Below are 19229 nucleotides of genomic sequence, written 5' to 3'. Positions count from 1 at the left end.
CACTGTGCACGCATGTTTGTAACCAAGAACGGTATCTGATGAAGTGTTTTTGCTACAGGGGAGAGAGGAAGCCAAAGATTGATCTGTTCCGTACGTGTGTGGCCGCCATCCCAAGACTGATACCAGATGGCATGAGCAGACAAGACCTAATAGAGCTTCTAGCCAAGTAATTCACCCTCTCTGTCCTTACTGCAGACTCTCTCTGGTGACCCTCCCCTTGTCCTCTAATATATTTCTCCCTGTTGACTCCCTCTCCTCCTCCAGACTGACCATCCACATGGATGAGGAGCTGCGGGGCCTTGCCTTCACTACTCTTCAGGCCCTGATGGTGGATTTCCCAGAGTGGCGTGAGGATGTTCTCTCAGGCTTTGTCTACTTCATTGTCCGGGAGGTGACTGATGTCCACCCCACACTGTTGGACAACGCTGTCAAGATGCTACTGCAGCTCATCAGCCAATGGAGGCAGGCAGTGCAGAGCAGCAATAAGAGTCATGATGCACAGGTTTGTCAAGGAAGTGATTTTTGTGCGTTAGCGTACTTTGTGTTCTTGTCTTTATAATTTGTTCAGTGACAAATGTGTATGAAAGTGATTTTGATGACATGTTTTCTTGGACAGGGCTCAAGCAGCGGCCATTTTCTGTCCCTGGAGCGTGTTCCTCCATTAGGGGTGCTGCATATGGTGGAGGGTCTAGCTCTGGTGGTGCTTTGTAGCTGCCGCCCTGCCACGCGCAGGCTGGCTGTTAACGTCCTCAAGGAGGTCCGTGCGCTGCACACTGCACTGGGCATTGGCAAGGTAAATACTTACAGTGCATTTTGTTGTGACTGACAAACAACAGTCTAATGTGTGTGAGTCAGCTGAGAGTTTTTATTGCAGGTGCTCTGGTTTCTGACATTTTTTATCTTTCCAAATGTGTCAGGGGGATGAAGAATTGGCCATCGATGTCATGGATAGATTAAGTGCATCAGTGCTGGAGAGTTTCATTCACCTCACTGGAGCTGACCAGGTACCGATGCCCTTTCTCATCTTCAGAATTATAAAACTTGCACAAATACTCTGAGACTCAGCTTGTCTCTGTTTTTCTCCGCAGACCAACCTGCTGTATTGTCCCAGTGGAATTGATCTTCAGACGCTAGCAGAGTGGAGCTCATCTCCCATCAGCCACCAGTTTGATGTGGTGAGCCCCTCACACATCTGGGTGTTTGCCCACGTTACTCAGGGCCAGGACCCCTGGGTCATCAGCTTCTCCAGCTACCTGCGGCAGGAACACCTGCCCAAGCATTGTCCCACTGCCCTCAACTACGCCTGGATGTTTGCCTACACCCGTCTGCAGCTACTGTCCCCACAAGTTGACATCAAGTATGTTTCCACGCTCCCCTGTCTTTGTTCTGTTTTGTGTGTCTGTGTACTTGTGTGTGTTTTTCTGTTATTGTTGTTGTTTTTATTGAACACTGACAATCAGTTGATGATATCTTTATGACCACATGATATGCTAGGATTATGGTGGACAGAGGTTGGATAATGCGTGTCGTTCCATGTCATGGCAACAACATAAACACTCAGAGAGCAGCACCTTTGTTGTCTGCTCCCACAGTACAGTGTTGTTCTGCACATTTGATGCCATGTCACTAATCTCCGACCTTTCCTGTATGTCCACCTGCAGTAGCCCCATCAATGCCAAGAAGGTGAACAGTCTGAACAGCAGCGACTCCTACATTGGTCTTTGGAGAAACTACCTGATTCTCTGCTGCAGCTCCGCCTCCTCCTCCTCTATGTGTTCCTCATCCTCCACCTCTGGCTCCGTCCGCTGCTCCCCGCCTGAGACGCTGGCGTCCACGCCGGACAGCGGCTACAGTTATGATTCAAAGGTCAGGAGCACCTGCACAGACACCACTCTATCACACCCTTGTACTAGTTTGCTTATTTCCAGTTCTTGAAAAGTTAGACAGTTGTGCCAAAAATTCAGAAAATGCAATATGATGTAGGAACCATGTAGGATAGTAGCAACTAACAATGGACCATGACATTGATCTTTCTGTGTCTGTTAATAGATTGTTGGCACTCCGTCCCCCTCCTCCCTGTTCAAACACATTGTTCCAATGATGCGCTCTGAGAGCATGGACATCACAGAGTCTCTTGTGTTGGGGCTTGGCAGGACCAACCCCGTGGCCTTCAGGTAAATGACACTCTACACCATCCATATACATGCACACACACATACACACCTTGGTGTACGTTTGTCTGTACCTTTTGTTATTTACTTACATGTAACTTTCATATTCCTCAGAGAGTTGTTAGAGGAGCTAAATCCCATCATAAAAGAAGCTCTAGAAAGAAGACCTGAAGTAAGTGCTGTTCACTGATAACTTTGAAACCTTTCTGTCACAGCAAAAGAGCCTTTACTGAGTTACAGTGCTGCTGTCTTTGCTCTGCAGAACATGAAGCGGCGCAGGCGTCGTGACATCCTCAGGGTCCAGCTGGTCCGGATATTTGAGCTGCTGGCTGATGCCGGTGTAATCAGTCAGATGTATGTAACCCACATCTCACATGTACAAGATGACAAGGAATTCATTTGTGCTTTGATATATTTTAGATTAACTTTTTACTTTCCTTGTCTGTTTGCAGAGCCAGTGGAGGGTTAGATGGAGAGAGCCACTCTTTGAACAGTACGCTGCTTGAGTATGTTGATCTGACCAGGCAGCTGCTTGAGGCTGAAAATGACAAGGACTCTGATACACTGAAGGACATTCGGTGTCACTTCAGTGCACTCGTGGCTAACATCATCCAGAATGTCCCAGGTATATCTCCTATACCCTTTTTACACCAAGCTTAGCAGGTATAAGGTTTTTTTTTTTAAATGTGGGTATTCGTTAAAAAAGGTGATTAACTCCTTTTACACTGCTATCTGTTTGTAGAGGAGACACACACACAACTGCAGGGAGTCATGTCATCACATGCACTTACAGAGTACACACACACACACACACACACACACACAGGCTCGGGGGAGAAAGAGCGAGTTCTCATCCCTGTGTTGGTGCTCCTGTAAGTGTTGGAGCCTACATGTGAGACGCTTCGGTCGGTGATTGTGTGTTTTAAAACTTACCTTGAGGCTGCAGCTCATTTTTTCATCTCTGAGCTCAGTGGGCAGGTAACAGGCCTGTGTCTGTTTGCGTTTTGAAACACGTCACAGCATGAAAAAGGGATGATGATTAGCGTTCACACGGGTGTTGTATTTACATGGATGCCTATCAGAGCCAGAGCCAGTAAATGAAAACAGATTCTTATTTGCAGTGAATCTCTGTCTAAAGTTGGTGTCTTATGTATCACTGTCATTATTCATTGTGTTCAGTACACCAGAGGAGGACCATCTTCCCCCAGCAGTCACTGAGACACAGTCTGTTCATGCTGTTCAGTCACTGGGCAGGGCCCTTCAGCATCATGTTCACTCCCCTCGACCGCTACAGTGACAGAAATATGCAGATCAACCGCCATCAGTACTGTGCACTAAAGGTACACACAAACCCATCAGAACATACAAATTTTGAAATCCATACTTACTGATAACTAATGTCACTGTCACTGTTTCAATGTTCAGGCCATGTCTGCAGTGTTGTGTTGTGGACCTGTAGCTGACAATGTTGGCCTTTCCTCTGATGGCTACCTCTACAAGTGGCTGGACAACATCCTGGATTCTCAGGACAAGAAAGTAAGTGAAATGTTACCATGGCAGCCTAAATTATCACTGAAATGGCTTTTCATAGTGTGGCCAGGGCATGCACTGACAGTAACAGATGTGTACTGGATATCAGATTGAGAGAGGAACATGCAGCGTCTTCAACACTCAGACGAAGGTGGCAAAGTGCTCAGTTGTTTCCTGGAATATATTAACTTTCACACAGCATTGTTCCTCTATGTTTTGATTTACACAATTGTAATGAAAGTACTTAAAATGGTCAAAAAAAGATAACAACATATCCCACACCGGGCTGAATGTAATAGTGACAGTCAACACAAGACCAGTATATGATTATAATGGCTTTGGTGATACAGCCAGACTAAGCATCATCATTCATGTTTAATGAGGAGGAGTCTTCAGTCTGGATGAACTGAAAGATTTCCTGAGGTCAAAGTTATGTAGCACAGGTTCATATAGCGTTACTCTAGCACTACACAGTGGTGTTCAGAAGTACTGCACGAGGTCAGCACCAAACAGATTCAGTCAGATAAAAGCCTGAACAATAAAATTCATTATTTATAGAAAGTAGTTAAATAATCGTTTAATCCAGACATTATAATCAGAGGCTAAATCACAGTCTCACTGGTCTTTGTATCACTTTCTTTGATGTTTTTATATTATTTTTCATATTAGTACTCCTTTTGACAGTGTGTTTGAAATCCATAAGTTTACAGCATATGTTTTTGTTCCCACACTAATGTTGATTCTGTATACTAATACTAGATATCGAGAGATGGAGGGTAAAATGTCACAGAGGTGTGTTCAGACTCTAACAGTTGCTCCTTGGTCTCTTCCAGGTTCACCAGCTGGGTTGTGAGGCAGTGATGCTGCTGTTGGAGCTGAATCCAGACCAGAGCAACCTCATGTTTTGGGCTGTGGACCGCTGTTACACCGGCTCCCGCCGTGTGGCTGCCGGGTGCTTTAGGGCCATTGCCAATGTCTTTCACAACAGGTACCGCAAATTCACTGCATCAACCTTGAACCAATTTTTGTGGGTTTGTTATGGAGCCAGCTGAATGTGTTTGTACTTTCTCTTAGGGATTACCAATTTGACACTGTGGTGCTGCTGAACCTGATTCTGTTCAAGGCGGCTGATTCTTCCAGGGACATCTATGAAGCGGCTATGCAGCTGTTACAGGTCAGAATTCCTGTCATGTAAAAAGTTTACTTCTCTACATAACACTGCTGTATTCATGGTGTGTTATAACTGTTTATCTGAAAATAATAGATCCTGGAACCCAAGCTCTTCCGTTATGCCCACAAGTTGGAGATCCAGCGAACAGATGGCATCTTAACCCCTCCCTCACCGCTGCCACACCTCTACTCAGTGTCTTACTACCAGCTGTCTGAGGAGCTTGCACGGACTTACCCAGAGCTAACGCTGCCCATCTTCTCAGGTTTGCTGCTTTCCAAAACATTTCCAGCTGCTGTTTGAGTAGCAGGTAACATGGAGTGGGAAGGTCACAGTTTCATTTGACTGTCAAAGCAGAGATTTCCCCATTGTGTATGTGAGCATAAGTGTTTTCACCTAAACCCTGCAGTATCATTTTCGGTTTAAGAACCAACCAAACTTGCGTAATGTTGGAGATGCAGTGTGTAGGAATTGAATTCACTCAAACATTTTTCCATCAGTTATTTTCTGTATTTATTTATTTATTTCAAAACTGTATTAGTTTTGTGGATGTTCAGTTCTTAACAGTTCCACTGTTCATCAGCGGATGACTGAAGTAAGAGTGTGGTGGCCCCTTGGCTTGAATGAGCAAGACACAGATATTTTCCTTTGCTTTACGCTGAACACCATGAAAACAAAAGAAATACAGTACTTGTCTGTAGTTGTACAGTTCACACATAAATCATGTATGTGACCAATTGACGATGCAGTGCATTAACCTATAGCGAGCTCATAAATATACTTCTTTAAACTGTTATGACGAGCGTGAAATAGCAATAAAATCATAATCCTCTCCCACATCTTTCAAAAAGACCTGTTACATTTATGTTCACAGTCAACAGGGATCTACTGCCGTTCAGCTTGACAGCATGCTCAGTATTACTCAACGATTTCAATAATGAAATTCTCTTTTCCTTGCATGCACATAAATTACACCTCAAATATTAATGTACACAATCAGTGTCTCCATTCCTCGTTCCACTTGACCAAGAGCGTTAGATTAAAAGTGCGTGCTCTCTAGCTCGTCTTGTGCTCCTAGTTTGGAGTTCTTAACAGATAACAGATACAAACAATGCAAAAAGCAATGAGGTAAGTCACAAAATAAACTTGTTTCATACTGTATACAAACAAATGAACAGGATAAACCTCATGCCAGAAGAAGAAAGTGGAAACCTAAATAATTGTGGAACAAGCCACCAGGGGGGCAGTGTAATAGGACAACATCTGGCATTAGAACCCATGTAAACAATCACTGCATAGGGCAGAGTCTAGGTAATTCAGCAGTCATTTACACAGAGAACTTTGGAAAGTATAGTGGATGTAATGATACTGTCCAGACCAGAGATAGAAATAAACTTAATTCCTTTACTGTGTCATGGCTTAAAATCTGCGTCTGCCTCTCCTTCTTGCAGAGGTGAGCCAGAGAATCCAGACAGCACATCCTGGTGGCCGTCAAGTAATGCTGCATTACCTCCTGCCTTGGATGAACAACGTGGAGCTGGTTGACTTTAAACCAGCCACGCGGCGCCCGGAGGATTGCGGCAGTGTTGAGGATGACGAGGAAGTTCGTGAGCGGGAGATCATGATGGTCAACAGTAGGCGCTGGCTCCGTGGAGAGGGCTGGGGCTCCCCTCGTGCAACAACCATGGTGCTAAACAACCTCATGTTCATGACTGCTAAGGTGAGTCTGCATACTCAGAATTACACTAATGAGATGATTGAGGAAATGGATTGATCATGAAATGGCTTCATCTTACAGTATGGGGATGAGTTTGCTTGGTCGGAGATCGAGAACGTGTGGACCACATTAGCAGACAGCTGGCCAAAGAACCTCAAAATCATTCTGCACTTCCTCATCAGTATGTCAGGAGTTAACAGCGACCCCAGCCTCTTGCCCTACGTAAGTCACAGCACGTTTCACATCATGCGGTGTATATGTTATCCCCATGTGCAGCGTCGGCCACTTACTCCTTATGTTCCTGTGTCCCCAGGTGAAACGAGTGGTGGTTTACTTGGGCAGAGATAAGACTATGCAGCTGCTGGAGGAGTTGATGTGTGAGCTTGAGTTGACTGATCCTGTTAGCTCAGCTGTCACTCACATGGACAACCCCCCCTTCTACCGCATCACCTCCAGTTACAAGATCCCCTCAGTCACCTCAGGTTAATGAGCACAAGAAATGCACCAGCTCTTTTTTTCATTTTAATTTAATTTTTAGTTTGGGAAAGCATTCACTTCACTTCACAAACATTTTTACAGCCAGCCTCTTCAAGAGGATTTCTCTTATCACAATAGCTTTAATTATCTACAGTTGAACATGGAAAAAGAGAGAAAAGTAAGCTATTAGAAGCAAAAACATTTTACACCCTTATTTATTCTATCAAATCAGTTAAAGTCTGAACTTACATGTTTCGTGTACTCTGTCCACTTGGACCAAATCCAGAAAAATGTTTCTTTTTGGACTTTGAGGGAAAATGACAACCTTTCCATATATTTATTTCATGTACTACTCTTATCCATTCATTGACTGAATTTTCATTTCAATAAGCCACTATAACCAGGCAATCCCAGAAAATATGGAAATGATTGGCAGAAACGCGCTAGTTTACACTGTGAGCCATGTTGCAAACACTAAATAATGTCTTGTCGATGCAAGATGGTCAATAGTTCCTTTCTGCTTTCTCAGGAACAACCTCCAGCAGCAATACCATGGTGCCAGGAAATGATGGTCATCATGACAGCAAGATCAAAGACTCAAACATGGAGGACAGGTACAGATAAACTACATCTCTGTTCTAATGTTGTTACAAAGGAAAGTAATAGACAGAGTAGACAGGTCTCTGTCAGATCCGTTACAATTACAGAAGGCTGTGATTGATTAATAAAACAAGTCATATTTCACACTAGAGACATGAACACTGCATGAACTGTTATGGAGGTTCAACTGTAAACACTGAAGAGTTTTTAAAAATACAAGCCAGAAAATGTGAGTGTGGAGTTCCTGCAGACTGTGCACATATCAAAGTAATCTCTGACTGCTAATGATTAGCAGATGTCCTGCAGTACATGATGTTTGTGGCATAACCAAAATGTATCTCACCTTCAATACAAGCAAGATGGAGACCTGACATATAGTTCTCTTCTCCCTGCTGTGAGCAGAAAACCTTTTTAAATCAAGTGTGTGTGCGTTCCGCAGTTACACCCACCTGGACATCTACAGTGGTCTGAACAGTAACCTGAACCGCCAGCACCACCGTCTGGAGTCTCGTTACAGCAGCAGCTCTGGAGGCTCCTATGAAGAAGAGAAGAGTAAGAACAAACTCTTTGCACCTCTTCTGCTCAGAGGTGTCTAGACAGTAACATTTCTGATGATCTCCTCCTCACATTTCCAGGTGACTCCATGCCACTTTATGCTAACTGGCGTTTGAAAGTGATGGATCACAACCGGCCAGAGCCCCTCCCCTTTCCTCCAACGGGAGGCTGCTGGTCTCCGTTGGTGGACTATTTGCCAGAGACCAATGCTCCTGCTGTTCCACTCCACAGGTTCAACAAACCCCTCCTTTCATGTCTCTGCCTCCTTGTAGGGTTGTCCATCTGTTCATAAATCTGTCCATTCTCATGATATCTCAGTTACGCCTCAAGGGAATTTCTTACGATTTTGCACAAATATTCACTTGGGATCAAAGATGAACTGATTAGATTTAAAAGGTCAAAAGTCAAGTTCACGGTGACCTCAGGTTCTTGTGAATGCAATATATCAGGACCACCCACAGGGAATTTCATTACAGACATTCACTTGGTCTCAAGCATGAACTAGAATTTTGTGGTTATAGGTCAAAGGTCACTGTGACCACACAACACATTTTTGGCCATAACTCAAGAATTCAAACACTAATTGTGACTCAATTTCACACAAATGTCTAATAGGATGAAATAATGAAGTGTTATATCCAAACGGTCAAAGGTCAGCTTCACTGTGACATCATAACGTTCTGCAAAAACACTTCTAGCTGTTGTTCAACACTGTAACTCAGGAATGGGGGGGGGGTTGTGACCACATTTCCTGCACCATGACTGGTTGGCAGATACATACACCTGCAAGGTGGTAATTGCAGTCTGTTTTTCAGATGTAACATTGCAGTCATCCTACTGACAGACCTCATTGTGGACCATGGGGTGAAAGTGGAGTGGAGTGCCTACCTGCACCTCTTGCTACATGCAATTTTTATAGGTAACTTGTTTCCTAATTGATACAATAGGACAGTTTGTAGCGTGGGACTGAGTCTAATTGATCTCTCATACTTCATTGTGTCCCCACCTGCTAAAGTCACGTTATCTAATCTCTCTTCATCTATTTTTCTTCCAGGGTTTGATCACCAGCACCCAGAGGTCTACGAGCACTGCAAGCGTCTGCTGCTTCATCTGCTTGTGGTCCAGGGAGCAAATAGCAGCGTTCAGTCTGTGGCTATGGTGCTTTTACGCAACAGAGACTACAATGATCCCAGGGTCCTGACTGTGAAGCCATTAGCTCCAGAGTTCAGCCTCACAGGTCAGTTCTGCTGTGGAAAAAGAGAACAGTTATTTAACTGAGGAAATTTGAACCAATTCCCTACTGGCTGGTTTTTCTTCTTTGTCATTGTATATGGAGGTCGTATGGAAAATGTGAGAATGGAGTATGGAGAATGTAATGGAAATATTGCACGTACTCTTTTGCTGTATTGCCAAGGCAGATCACTGGGTGGCAGCAGTGATCAAGTTCCACAGAGTCAGGGTTTCCTGTCACAGACTGTTAAATCTTAACTACCAAGTCCCATTGAACTCCCAGTGACAGGCTGCTTAGAAACCAGCATCATGACAAAACACTACATGAATTAATGAACTCAGGTTTGTGACACTAAGAAACATATTAAAACCTTAATTATCCACTAAAACATAGAGATTTCTAAAGGATTGTGGTGTAAGAGTATCATGAAGCATGCCCCACAGCTCAGTGTGTGCAATGCGTGTATCACTTGTTCCTATAGGAGTGCAGGAGTTTTTGCCAGACTGTCAGCCATCACCTATGACAGACTCCGGCCTCAGCTCCAGCTCCACGTCCTCCAGTATAAGTCTTGGGACAGGGGGGACTGCTCTGTCCCACCTGTCCCCCACACTCATCAGCGAGGTGGATGTCACTGCTGAACAGGACGAGAAGGCCAAAGCTCTCATCGAGTTCATTACGTCAAGGTGAGAAGAGGCTCTGTCATTAAAATGAATATTTACTAGAAAAATAACTTAACATTTAAGCTCATCACTACTACTGTAACTAACTAACTAACTTAACCTGATGTCTTATCTCGCGTGCTGTTTATGTGTCAGTATTAACACAAGTCATTCATTTAGTGGGGTCGGATGCATGTGTAATTTTTCTCAGTCATTTCAAATTGGTGTTAAAGTTTGGTTTTCACTTCTAAGTTGAAGTTAAGGGTCTACAGAACAATTTGAGTCCGAGTGTCAAACACACAGATAAAAAATGGCCTCTAGGGGGCGCTGCAAAATATGTAAACTGGTACAACTTTTGATTAGATTAACCAAATTTAACATATGAGGTATGTATGGATTCAGAATTAAAAGGACAAACTGGTATGCTAAGCATTTGGTGACCAGTTAAAAATAAATACACTTTTAGCCCAAAATTTAGCCCGAAATTGAAATGCTCCTCACTCTTCTATTCTATGCCCTAGAGGGTGCCACAAAATGTAGTAACAGCCATAACCTTTGTATGTATGGATCTAGGATCAGGAGTCCCAACTTTTTTCATCTTTCATCAATCAATCAAGCCATCAAGCCATCATTTTATTCACAAGAAATTTTCACAAAAGAACTTTATATCTGGAAGAAAGTAAATCAATAACAATAAGAAGAGAAACAATAGTTTTTCTGGCATTCAAAAAATGAACAGAGGACCATAGGGCTAACATTTATTCCGAGAACTTCACTGTACAATGATAACTGTGGTTTACTTCTTTGATTTATTCTATGTGAGTCTTAGAAGTTCTGACATGTGCACTTGCACAGACGTGTGCGCTTTAACTTCGCCTTCATGCACTTGCACCGAGAAGTGGCAGGTCGACTTGTACAAGTACTTGTACAACCGCAGTTCACATCTAGTTGGAATACGTCTTTGGCAAGTGGTAGCGTAGTCCAAATGGGAAGAAGTTTGCTGTCCTCTTCTTTCCACCCATGGTCAGTAGTGTTGTTGACAGGCATTGTTGACCTAAATGAATGAATGAATAAATGAATGAATAAATGCATGATTTTTTTGTGATTATATAGTACAATACTCAAATCCATACAGGTGCATACTTACATGTGGGCTGTCGTCCAGATGCTTGCTTGGAAGACACTCCTTTTGAGATGTAGATCCAAAACATCCATTCTTGGGGGGATTCTTTCAACATCCCTTGTCTTCTGTGAGAATAGTCTCATACAAAGAAGATCAACATCATTTTCCTCATTTGATTCACTGGAGTACAGCCTACAGACAAAGTTTATTGCAACTTCTTTCAGCCTTGGAGAGGTTTGGAATGGAGTCTCAACGATAGTTGCGAACTCCTCTGTCAAGTGTGGAACTTCATGCATCAATTTGCAGCAGGATCGCTTACCCCTGAACTTGAAAGAAGATGTGCTGTCTGATCCAGTGAATGCGTGGAAGAGAGCCATGGCTTTACATGTTTCTGTGCCCAGTTTTGTGGCAAGAGTGTTCAGGGAGATCATATTTGATGTCTTTCCAGTTTTGAAGCAGATCCAGATTTCTGCAGTTGCATTCAAAGCCTTGATATGATGGAAATTACTCAGCAGGATTACGACAACATCTGTGTCTCCAGTATAAACCATCCCAACTGATGCTGTTCGGAGGGCATGGAGAAGATGCACTAGGACACGAGTGTCAGCTTCCTCATGATTGCAGCAATCCATTGGAGGACTGTTTCCAACATGGTGGACGCAATCATCTGCTGTTATGAAGACATCTTTGTCATCTGGGAACTGTCCATTTGTTACAAGCGCAGTTGCTATAGGGATATTCTGAACACCAATCTTAAATCCAGTTGAGTCATTACAAAGCCTTTATTTACAATAACTTTAAAAATCATGTTTCATAGCAACTTTGAGGACATTTCCAGACTTTATCTTCAAAAAAAGCACAATTTAGCTTGTTTCCATTTAATATATTGGGCTAAAAGTGTATTTATTTTTAATCTGGTAACCAAATGCTTGACATACCTGTTTCTCCTTTTAATTCTGAATCCATACATACCTCCTATGTTAAAATTGGTTAATCTAATCAAAAGTTGTAGCAGTTTCCATATTTTACGGCGCCCCCTAGAGGCCATTTTTTATCTGTGTGTTTGACACTCGGACTCAAATTGTTCTATAGACCCTTAACTTCAACTTAGAAGTGAAAACCAAACTTTAACACCAATTTGAAATGACTGAGCCTTAAACGACCCCACTAATTCTGTTTAACTTTGCTTTTAAATTTGCTTTCATGCTTCCAGCAGTGTCTGAAAGGACCGGGGTATTTTTACTCTGCATGGGTTTGATTTTGGGGTTGATGTCATAATTAGGGATGGGTATCATTAAGATTTTAACGTACCAGTACTTTTACCAATACTGCTTATTGATCCGGTACTTTAATGATACCCTTATTGGTACTTTTGTTATTTTGTCAAAGAGAGAAAAGAGACAAACAAGAACAGAATAAACATCGCTTCATTTTTCACATTTACTGAATTAACATTCTTGAGTGGCAAACTTCACCAGCATAGTTTTGAACAAATCACTATTATAGACTGATTTTGTAATGATGGAAATATAAAACAAATGTAATACACAATGATTTACTCCAGGACTTTTCCTCTGACAGTATTTTTACTGTGCAGTAGTTTATCAGCAGACCCCACATCACCAACCTGCTCCGTTCATGTCAGATTGAATTTCAGAACCAACCCAGAACAATCAGCTGGTTAATGGTTACTTTTCATCATTAACCCATGTTTGTATAATTAAGTTAACTCTGTGTGTGTGCTCCAGGCTGCTAGCGTACGAAGCACAGCTGGTGCAACAACAGATGACTGTACGACTGTGTGTGACAGACTTTCACTGGATGTTTGGAGAGATTGTTTCTGCCCTCACATCAAAAGACTGAACCACACTTTGAACGTGTAGTTCTCTCTGCTATTGTCACTAGTGTGTGTGTGTGTGTGTGTGTGTGTGTGTGTGTGTGTGTGTGTGTGTGTTTGTGTGTTTGTGTGTTTGTGTGTGTGTGTGCGCGCGCGCGCGTGCTTGCACTTGCACTTGCACTTGCTACATAGTAAGGACTATAGGGTCAGGGTTAGGGTTACACACTCAGTTGTAATGGTTAAAGTTAGGGTAAGGGGCTAGGGAATGTATTATGTCAATGAGTGTCCTCACAAAGATAGAAGTACAAGTATGTGCGTGTGTGTGCTGCACAGTGCTCCAGCGTGGGAGACAGCTGCCCCCGCCCCACACACACACAAATTTTTATGGCAGTGACAAAAAAAAATCTATTTTCTTTATCTCTCCTCTACTGAGAGCAGAACTGATAACATGCAACTTATTGAACAGGTCACATTGCCTGATGTGTGTTTGCTGTTGCCTTGTAGAAAGAGGGGCCCACTCTGGAACCACGAGGATGTATCGCCCAAGAACCCCAACATTAAGAGCGCTGACCAGCTGAGTGTTTTTGTCAGACATGTGGTGACTGTCTTCAAACATTCCCAGTCAGGTATGTTTGGTTCGGAGCTGCTTGTTGCCTGATTCTGTCAATGTCAGCTTTGAATAGCTTCATCACATTCACCTGTATGTGCATTCTTGCGTCCCTTCAGGTTTCCAGCTGGAGTCATTGCTGAGTGAAGTAGCTCTACAAACGGCTCTGTCTTGTCCCTCCCGCCACTATGCTGGACGCTCATTCCAGATTTTCAGGGCACTCAAACAACCTCTGACTCCTGCGACGCTGTCTGACATTCTGTCTCGACTGGTAGAGACTGTAGGTGACCCAGGAGAGGAGGCTCAGGTCAGAACATGAACATGTTCTCATATGTAACATGAAACAGATGCATTTAGATTTTTCTCTGTAGGTTACTTACATCGGATTTAGCCAGCAGTTAATTTTCATCAACTGTAACCAGAGATCACTGTTTAATTTGATATTTTACTTTCAGTTTGTTTTCTAAAAAAATGTCAGAAGTTAGCAAAAAAAATGTTGTTCTCACTACATGGGAACAAAGGTCTTTAAAACGTTTTCAGTAGAGTTTTGGGGGCAAACACATTTAAACTGACAAAATCAACAACAAATTTTGGGGGATCAATGCGCTGCCACAGCTCTATCGTGAAATTAGAAATAGTAAAATATTTCATTATGAAACTGTGTTGAGACACATCAGACTGTGTTAGAGGATGTCAGTAGAGTAGGCGGTCCTTCAGTGTGACCCAGACCACCTCTTAATGTGGTCTGAGTGATCGGATCTCAAATGTGTCGTCAATGCGTCCTGGGTGTGTTCACCCCTGAACTTAGATGTTCATACCAGGTGTGAACAGAAGAGTCATCAGTTCCTTACTGACACGTCCGACTGCTGATGTTTTTTTTCCCTCTTTAGGGCTTCGTCATTGAACTGCTCCTGACTCTGGAGTCAGGCATTGACACTCTAGCAGACACAGTCAAAAACTATGACCTCCTCACTGCCTTAGCACAGTAAGTCCTTCTCCTGATAGCCTCACTAATAACTTCACTGTGTTTGACTCATCCTTGCTTGCAGTAGCATACTGATGGACACATGTATTACACACTTTCTTTTTTGATACAGAACACCTCCCCGTGATCACTTTTTGGGGCCTAAGTTTGCAGCCAACAGGAAAAGCACAGGTCAGCTGAACCTGAACAGTGGCGGTCTGTTCCATCACGTCCACACTCGCAGCAACTCTCTCCGGGCCAGCCTGATGGGTGAACGAAAAGGTGACCGACGTAGGAGTAACACCCTGGACATAGCTGACCGGCTTGGTGGTAGCCACGGAAACCTGGCACGCACGCGAAGCTTATCATCACTAGGTGGGGGAGGGGGTCAAGGGGGGGACGCCATCCCCCCCGTGGACCCTTCGAATCTGATGGCCACTGTGTTCTGGATTGCTGCCTCGTTGCTGGAGTCGGACTACGAGTTTGAGTATCTCCTGGCACTGCGGCTGCTGAACAAGCTGCTGGGCCAGCTGCCTCTGGACCGTGCAGACAGCAGAGAGCGTCTGGAGAAGGTCCAGGCCAAGCTGAAGTGGTACAGCTTCCCTGGCCTGCTGCAGCTCTTCCTGAAGGGCTTCACCTCTGCTTCCACTCAGGAGCTCACCATCCACCTGCTCAGCAAACTCATCAGCGTCTCCAGACACACACTGGTAGACCCCTCACAAATGGCAGGTACGTGTGTAGGACTGAGAATGACAGGGTCGATGATTTAATTTTTTATAGTTTTTGTATTTTAAAATTTCAGTGTTAATCATGCAAAAATTAACTGACAAACAAACAAATGAGGGCTGATCAGTCATTTGTTTGTCAGTCAGGAAGTGAATGAAATCTGAAGTCAGACAAGGTCTAATAACCCTGATACCAAAACTGTGCTGGTTCTCTTCATTACATTTAGTTTGGTACTGTTACCAGTTGTGTTAGATTGTGTTTAGTTTCCTGTCTAAGTATGCAACTCTTCATGTTGCCTGTCTTCCTGCAGGTTTTCCTCTGAACATCCTGTGCCTCCTACCACACCTCATCCAGCACTTTGACAGCCCCACTCCTTTCTGTAAGGAGACGGCTGATAAAATAGCCAAGCTGTGCGCAGATGAGAAGTCAGCCACTCTCTCCAACCTGGCGCACATGATGAGTCTGTATAGCACACACAGCTACTCCCGCGACTGCACCAACTGGATCAACGTGGTCTGTCGCTACCTCCACGATGCCTTTGCTGAGATAACCTTGAACCTTGTCACTTACTTGGCTGAGGTATGTGAAGGAAGATCAAACCTGTTGCTGTTACCACACATGGTAAGATAAAACCAGTAATGTGTCCATCTGTCTCTCAGTTGCTGGAAAAGGGCCTTCCCAGCATGCAGCAGTCCTTGTTGCAGATCATCTACAGCCTGCTGAGTCACATTGACCTCTCAGCCGCCCCCGTCAAACAGTTCAACCTGGAGATCATGAAGATCATTGGCAAATATGTTCAGGTGAGCAGTCATCACACTCACTGCTGTGTTACCTGTTAAATGTTCAGGTTTTTTTTTTTTTTTTTTTTTTTTTTACATTATTTGTTACATTACTTCTTGCATTATTCTTCTGGAACTACTTGAACCGGGAACTGAACTCTGAGTCTCTGCAGTGATGGGGGAGAACTTTACTCATACACCAATTGGGAGTATTTTGCCATATGTGTAATAATAGTTGTGTGTGTTTTTAGTGGGCAGGGTCAGACATAACCAATGGCCCCCGGCCACTAGAAGTTCATGCAGGGCAGGTGAACACACCATATGTCGCTCCTCTTTAAGAACCGAGTTGCTGTGTGGCACTCAGCTGTTTTTTTGTTTTTTTTTCAATCCACTATGAGATTTGTTTTCAGTATGAAAACTTTTGTTCTGAGGTTTGGTCAACACAATCTTATTAATTACTTATCACTGGTTTGAGTGTTTGTGCCCTGCACAGATGTCTCTGTTTCAGCTGCTCAGTGTCTGTATCGAACCAACACCACCACTAGCTAACATCAGCTGTTACTGAAGCTGACAGTCTAATGACAAGTGCTGTGGGTTTTTAGCAGGTGGTCATTTCTTACACAAATCTCCCAACTAGAGACAAAATAAGTCCTGATGAGCTGTGACTGGGATCAGATGATGCTGGTTTATGCTACTTCCTAAACACACACACAGTGCCTGGAAGGGTGCGTTTGATTTATTGTTTCATCCAGACTGTGGCCTGATAGATAACAACAACAACAACGACAACGATAATAATAATTCAATTCAATTCAATTTTATTTGTATAGCGCCACATCATAATATACATTATCTCAAGGCACTTCCTTACTTTGTTATAGAGAAAAACCCAACATTTCCCACAAAGAGCAAGCACTTGGCGACAGGGGGGAGGAAAAACTCCCTTTTAACAGGAAGAAACCTCCAACAGAACCAGGCTCAGGGTGCGCAGCCGTCTGCCTCGACCGGTTGGGTTTAGGAGGAGAAAGGGGGGGTGGGGGGAAGAGAGAGGAGAGATTTTCAAGACATAATAATATGGTGTCCCGACAGTGTGAATATTTCCTAATGTCTCATAGTGTAAGTGAATGATTGAAATGTCTTTTTATGGTAAGTGCTGCATTATAGGCCCCCTATGATTATTTCTGTATTATTCTTAGTTTTCGACTGCTGCGGCCCAGTAAAACTCTGCTGGTGAAGTGAGCCAGTGGGGACACTGCTGGGCACAGCCTGTTTTCATATACAGCCTGATGTATGTGGATACAGGATCATCTGATCTATAAATAGAAGCACAATTGAGAATAAGACTAACTTATGTTACAGGGTGATTGTTAAGAGGTCTCTTTATGCAGCCACAGCTCTTTATGGAAGCCTTTTACCAGCCCTGACCCAGGGCACTATATGCTTCTCACTCACAGCTGCTCGTACCAGCTGTTATATCACTGTCCCCTCAGGCTGATTCTGTACTGGCTCACTACCAGTGCTGCCCTGTGTAGAAGTCATTGTGTTTGTGCGTTTACAGTGTTCCAGTGCATGTGCACTGTGAGTTGTATTTGTTTGGCGTCCTTTCAAGTTCACATGAGTGTGGGCCATACATTGTAGAGGCAGTGCTAAATACAGATGGCTCCAGAGACTGAGTCTATAGCTGCTGTGGGTGGGGGAGTATTTGGCTTTCTGAGGCTAATATGTCCATTTACATTCATACATTCTAGAGGAGCACCTACACAGCCTGGTGTCTCACTGTGGAATCTTTATGTCTGTGTGTTTGTTGTTTACAGAGCCCACATTGGAAGGAGGCCCAAAACATTCTGAAGCTGGTGGTGTCTCGATCAGCCAGCCTCGTCGTTCCAGATGATGTGCAGCGCTCGTACAGCACAGAGTCCTGCGGCTCTCCAGAAATTGCCTTTACACGCATATTCAACAACTCTTCCAAAGAGCTGCCTGGAAAGACTCTAGACTTCCACTTTGACATCTCAGAGGTCAGTGTCTGCCTCTGTATCTGCTCTCACTCCAGTTCTCAGTACACATGTCTCATTGTTTACACAAGGATATTCTTTGTAGTATTTTATTGCTAACTGGAGTTATTTGACGTTTTAGACACCAATCATTGGGCATAAATATGGCGATCAGCGCACTGCAGCAGGGAGGAATGGAAAGCCTCAGGTGATCGCTGTAACTCGGAGCACCTCCTCCACATCATCCGGCTCCAACTCCAATGGTCTGGTGCCAGTAAGCTGGAAGAGGCCTCAGCTCTCCCAGGTACCTGCTCAAACAGACATAAGGCATCCAAGACTGTTCTAACTTAAACCAGAAGGTGGGAGGCAGCACAGGCTCGAAGTGAAGCTTCACCAGATCCAGCTCTGTCATTTGGATCTGATGTGTGCCTAAAATAACCAGTAGAGCCAATTGAGCCATTTATCTTCACAGCAACTCAAACAGACAGAATCGAACTACTGAACAAATCAGAACAAAAACATGTTGCCTTTTCTTTTTACTCCACTCTCTTTGAGCTTTGTAGGCATAAAAACATTAAATTTAATTGTAACAATACTACATTGTGGGAGGATATTACCACACTAACAGAGTTTCTGTTATCATGGACCACACATGGCAGTTGTTTGACAAGTGAACTACATGTTGACAAATCATTTTGTCCAGTGTGTATCTGTGGGGGAAAAATCTTCACCTGGGCCAGATGAGTTCAGATCCTTTCAGACTGGATTAAAACACAAACCTCTGAGTTCAGTGTGATGTAGGTTTTATTTTTAAAAAAAATCAAAACACAGCAACAACCGTCTTTTTCCATCCATCATCATTATGCCACTGAAAGTGATTTACTAACATCTTTAATAACATGAGCACTGTCACCTTATTAAAGATGATTTTCTGCCATATCTGATAAAACAAGCAGAACACTCGTGATTAAAACACACTTGTTAGATTAAAAATGTTTCCTTCACAACAAAAACCAAATGGTTTAAGAATGTTAAAGAATTTTGTTTCACCGTCACTCTCTTTCTCTGTGTTACTTATGGACCTGGTGATGTCG

General features: G+C 43.4%; 1 protein-coding gene across 12 annotated transcripts in view; it reads left to right on the top strand.

The window, feature by feature from the left end:
* Nucleotides 1-19229, top strand: part of fryl (furry homolog, like) — a 75247-nt gene that overhangs the window by 39544 nt on the left and 16474 nt on the right. For all 12 annotated transcript variants that reach the window (XM_071486839.1, XM_071486832.1, XM_071486834.1 and 9 more), the window contains 32 exons: nucleotides 59-166; nucleotides 265-502; nucleotides 617-793; nucleotides 918-1004; nucleotides 1089-1357; nucleotides 1662-1866; nucleotides 2050-2174; nucleotides 2286-2343; nucleotides 2434-2525; nucleotides 2624-2796; nucleotides 3351-3511; nucleotides 3597-3707; nucleotides 4535-4689; nucleotides 4776-4875; nucleotides 4966-5134; nucleotides 6321-6589; nucleotides 6668-6808; nucleotides 6900-7068; nucleotides 7593-7677; nucleotides 8103-8215; nucleotides 8299-8449; nucleotides 9034-9137; nucleotides 9273-9455; nucleotides 9931-10132; nucleotides 13573-13694; nucleotides 13795-13982; nucleotides 14566-14660; nucleotides 14773-15368; nucleotides 15676-15944; nucleotides 16025-16165; nucleotides 17959-18159; nucleotides 18278-18439. In XM_071486839.1, the coding sequence (XP_071342940.1) occupies nucleotides 59-166; nucleotides 265-502; nucleotides 617-793; nucleotides 918-1004; nucleotides 1089-1357; nucleotides 1662-1866; nucleotides 2050-2174; nucleotides 2286-2343; nucleotides 2434-2525; nucleotides 2624-2796; nucleotides 3351-3511; nucleotides 3597-3707; nucleotides 4535-4689; nucleotides 4776-4875; nucleotides 4966-5134; nucleotides 6321-6589; nucleotides 6668-6808; nucleotides 6900-7068; nucleotides 7593-7677; nucleotides 8103-8215; nucleotides 8299-8449; nucleotides 9034-9137; nucleotides 9273-9455; nucleotides 9931-10132; nucleotides 13573-13694; nucleotides 13795-13982; nucleotides 14566-14660; nucleotides 14773-15368; nucleotides 15676-15944; nucleotides 16025-16165; nucleotides 17959-18159; nucleotides 18278-18439 (5419 nt within the window). The remainder of the gene's footprint in view (nucleotides 1-58; nucleotides 167-264; nucleotides 503-616; nucleotides 794-917; nucleotides 1005-1088; nucleotides 1358-1661; nucleotides 1867-2049; nucleotides 2175-2285; nucleotides 2344-2433; nucleotides 2526-2623; nucleotides 2797-3350; nucleotides 3512-3596; nucleotides 3708-4534; nucleotides 4690-4775; nucleotides 4876-4965; nucleotides 5135-6320; nucleotides 6590-6667; nucleotides 6809-6899; nucleotides 7069-7592; nucleotides 7678-8102; nucleotides 8216-8298; nucleotides 8450-9033; nucleotides 9138-9272; nucleotides 9456-9930; nucleotides 10133-13572; nucleotides 13695-13794; nucleotides 13983-14565; nucleotides 14661-14772; nucleotides 15369-15675; nucleotides 15945-16024; nucleotides 16166-17958; nucleotides 18160-18277; nucleotides 18440-19229) is intronic.

Source organism: Trachinotus anak, unplaced genomic scaffold, assembly GCF_046630095.1.
Source record: "Trachinotus anak isolate AG129_WGS33_773 ecotype Australia unplaced genomic scaffold, CSIRO_AGI_Tana_v1 ptg000010l, whole genome shotgun sequence".
In the NCBI taxonomy this organism is placed as follows: Eukaryota; Metazoa; Chordata; class Actinopteri; order Carangiformes; family Carangidae; genus Trachinotus; species Trachinotus anak.
This window is presented reverse-complemented; position numbering and strand designations above follow the sequence as displayed.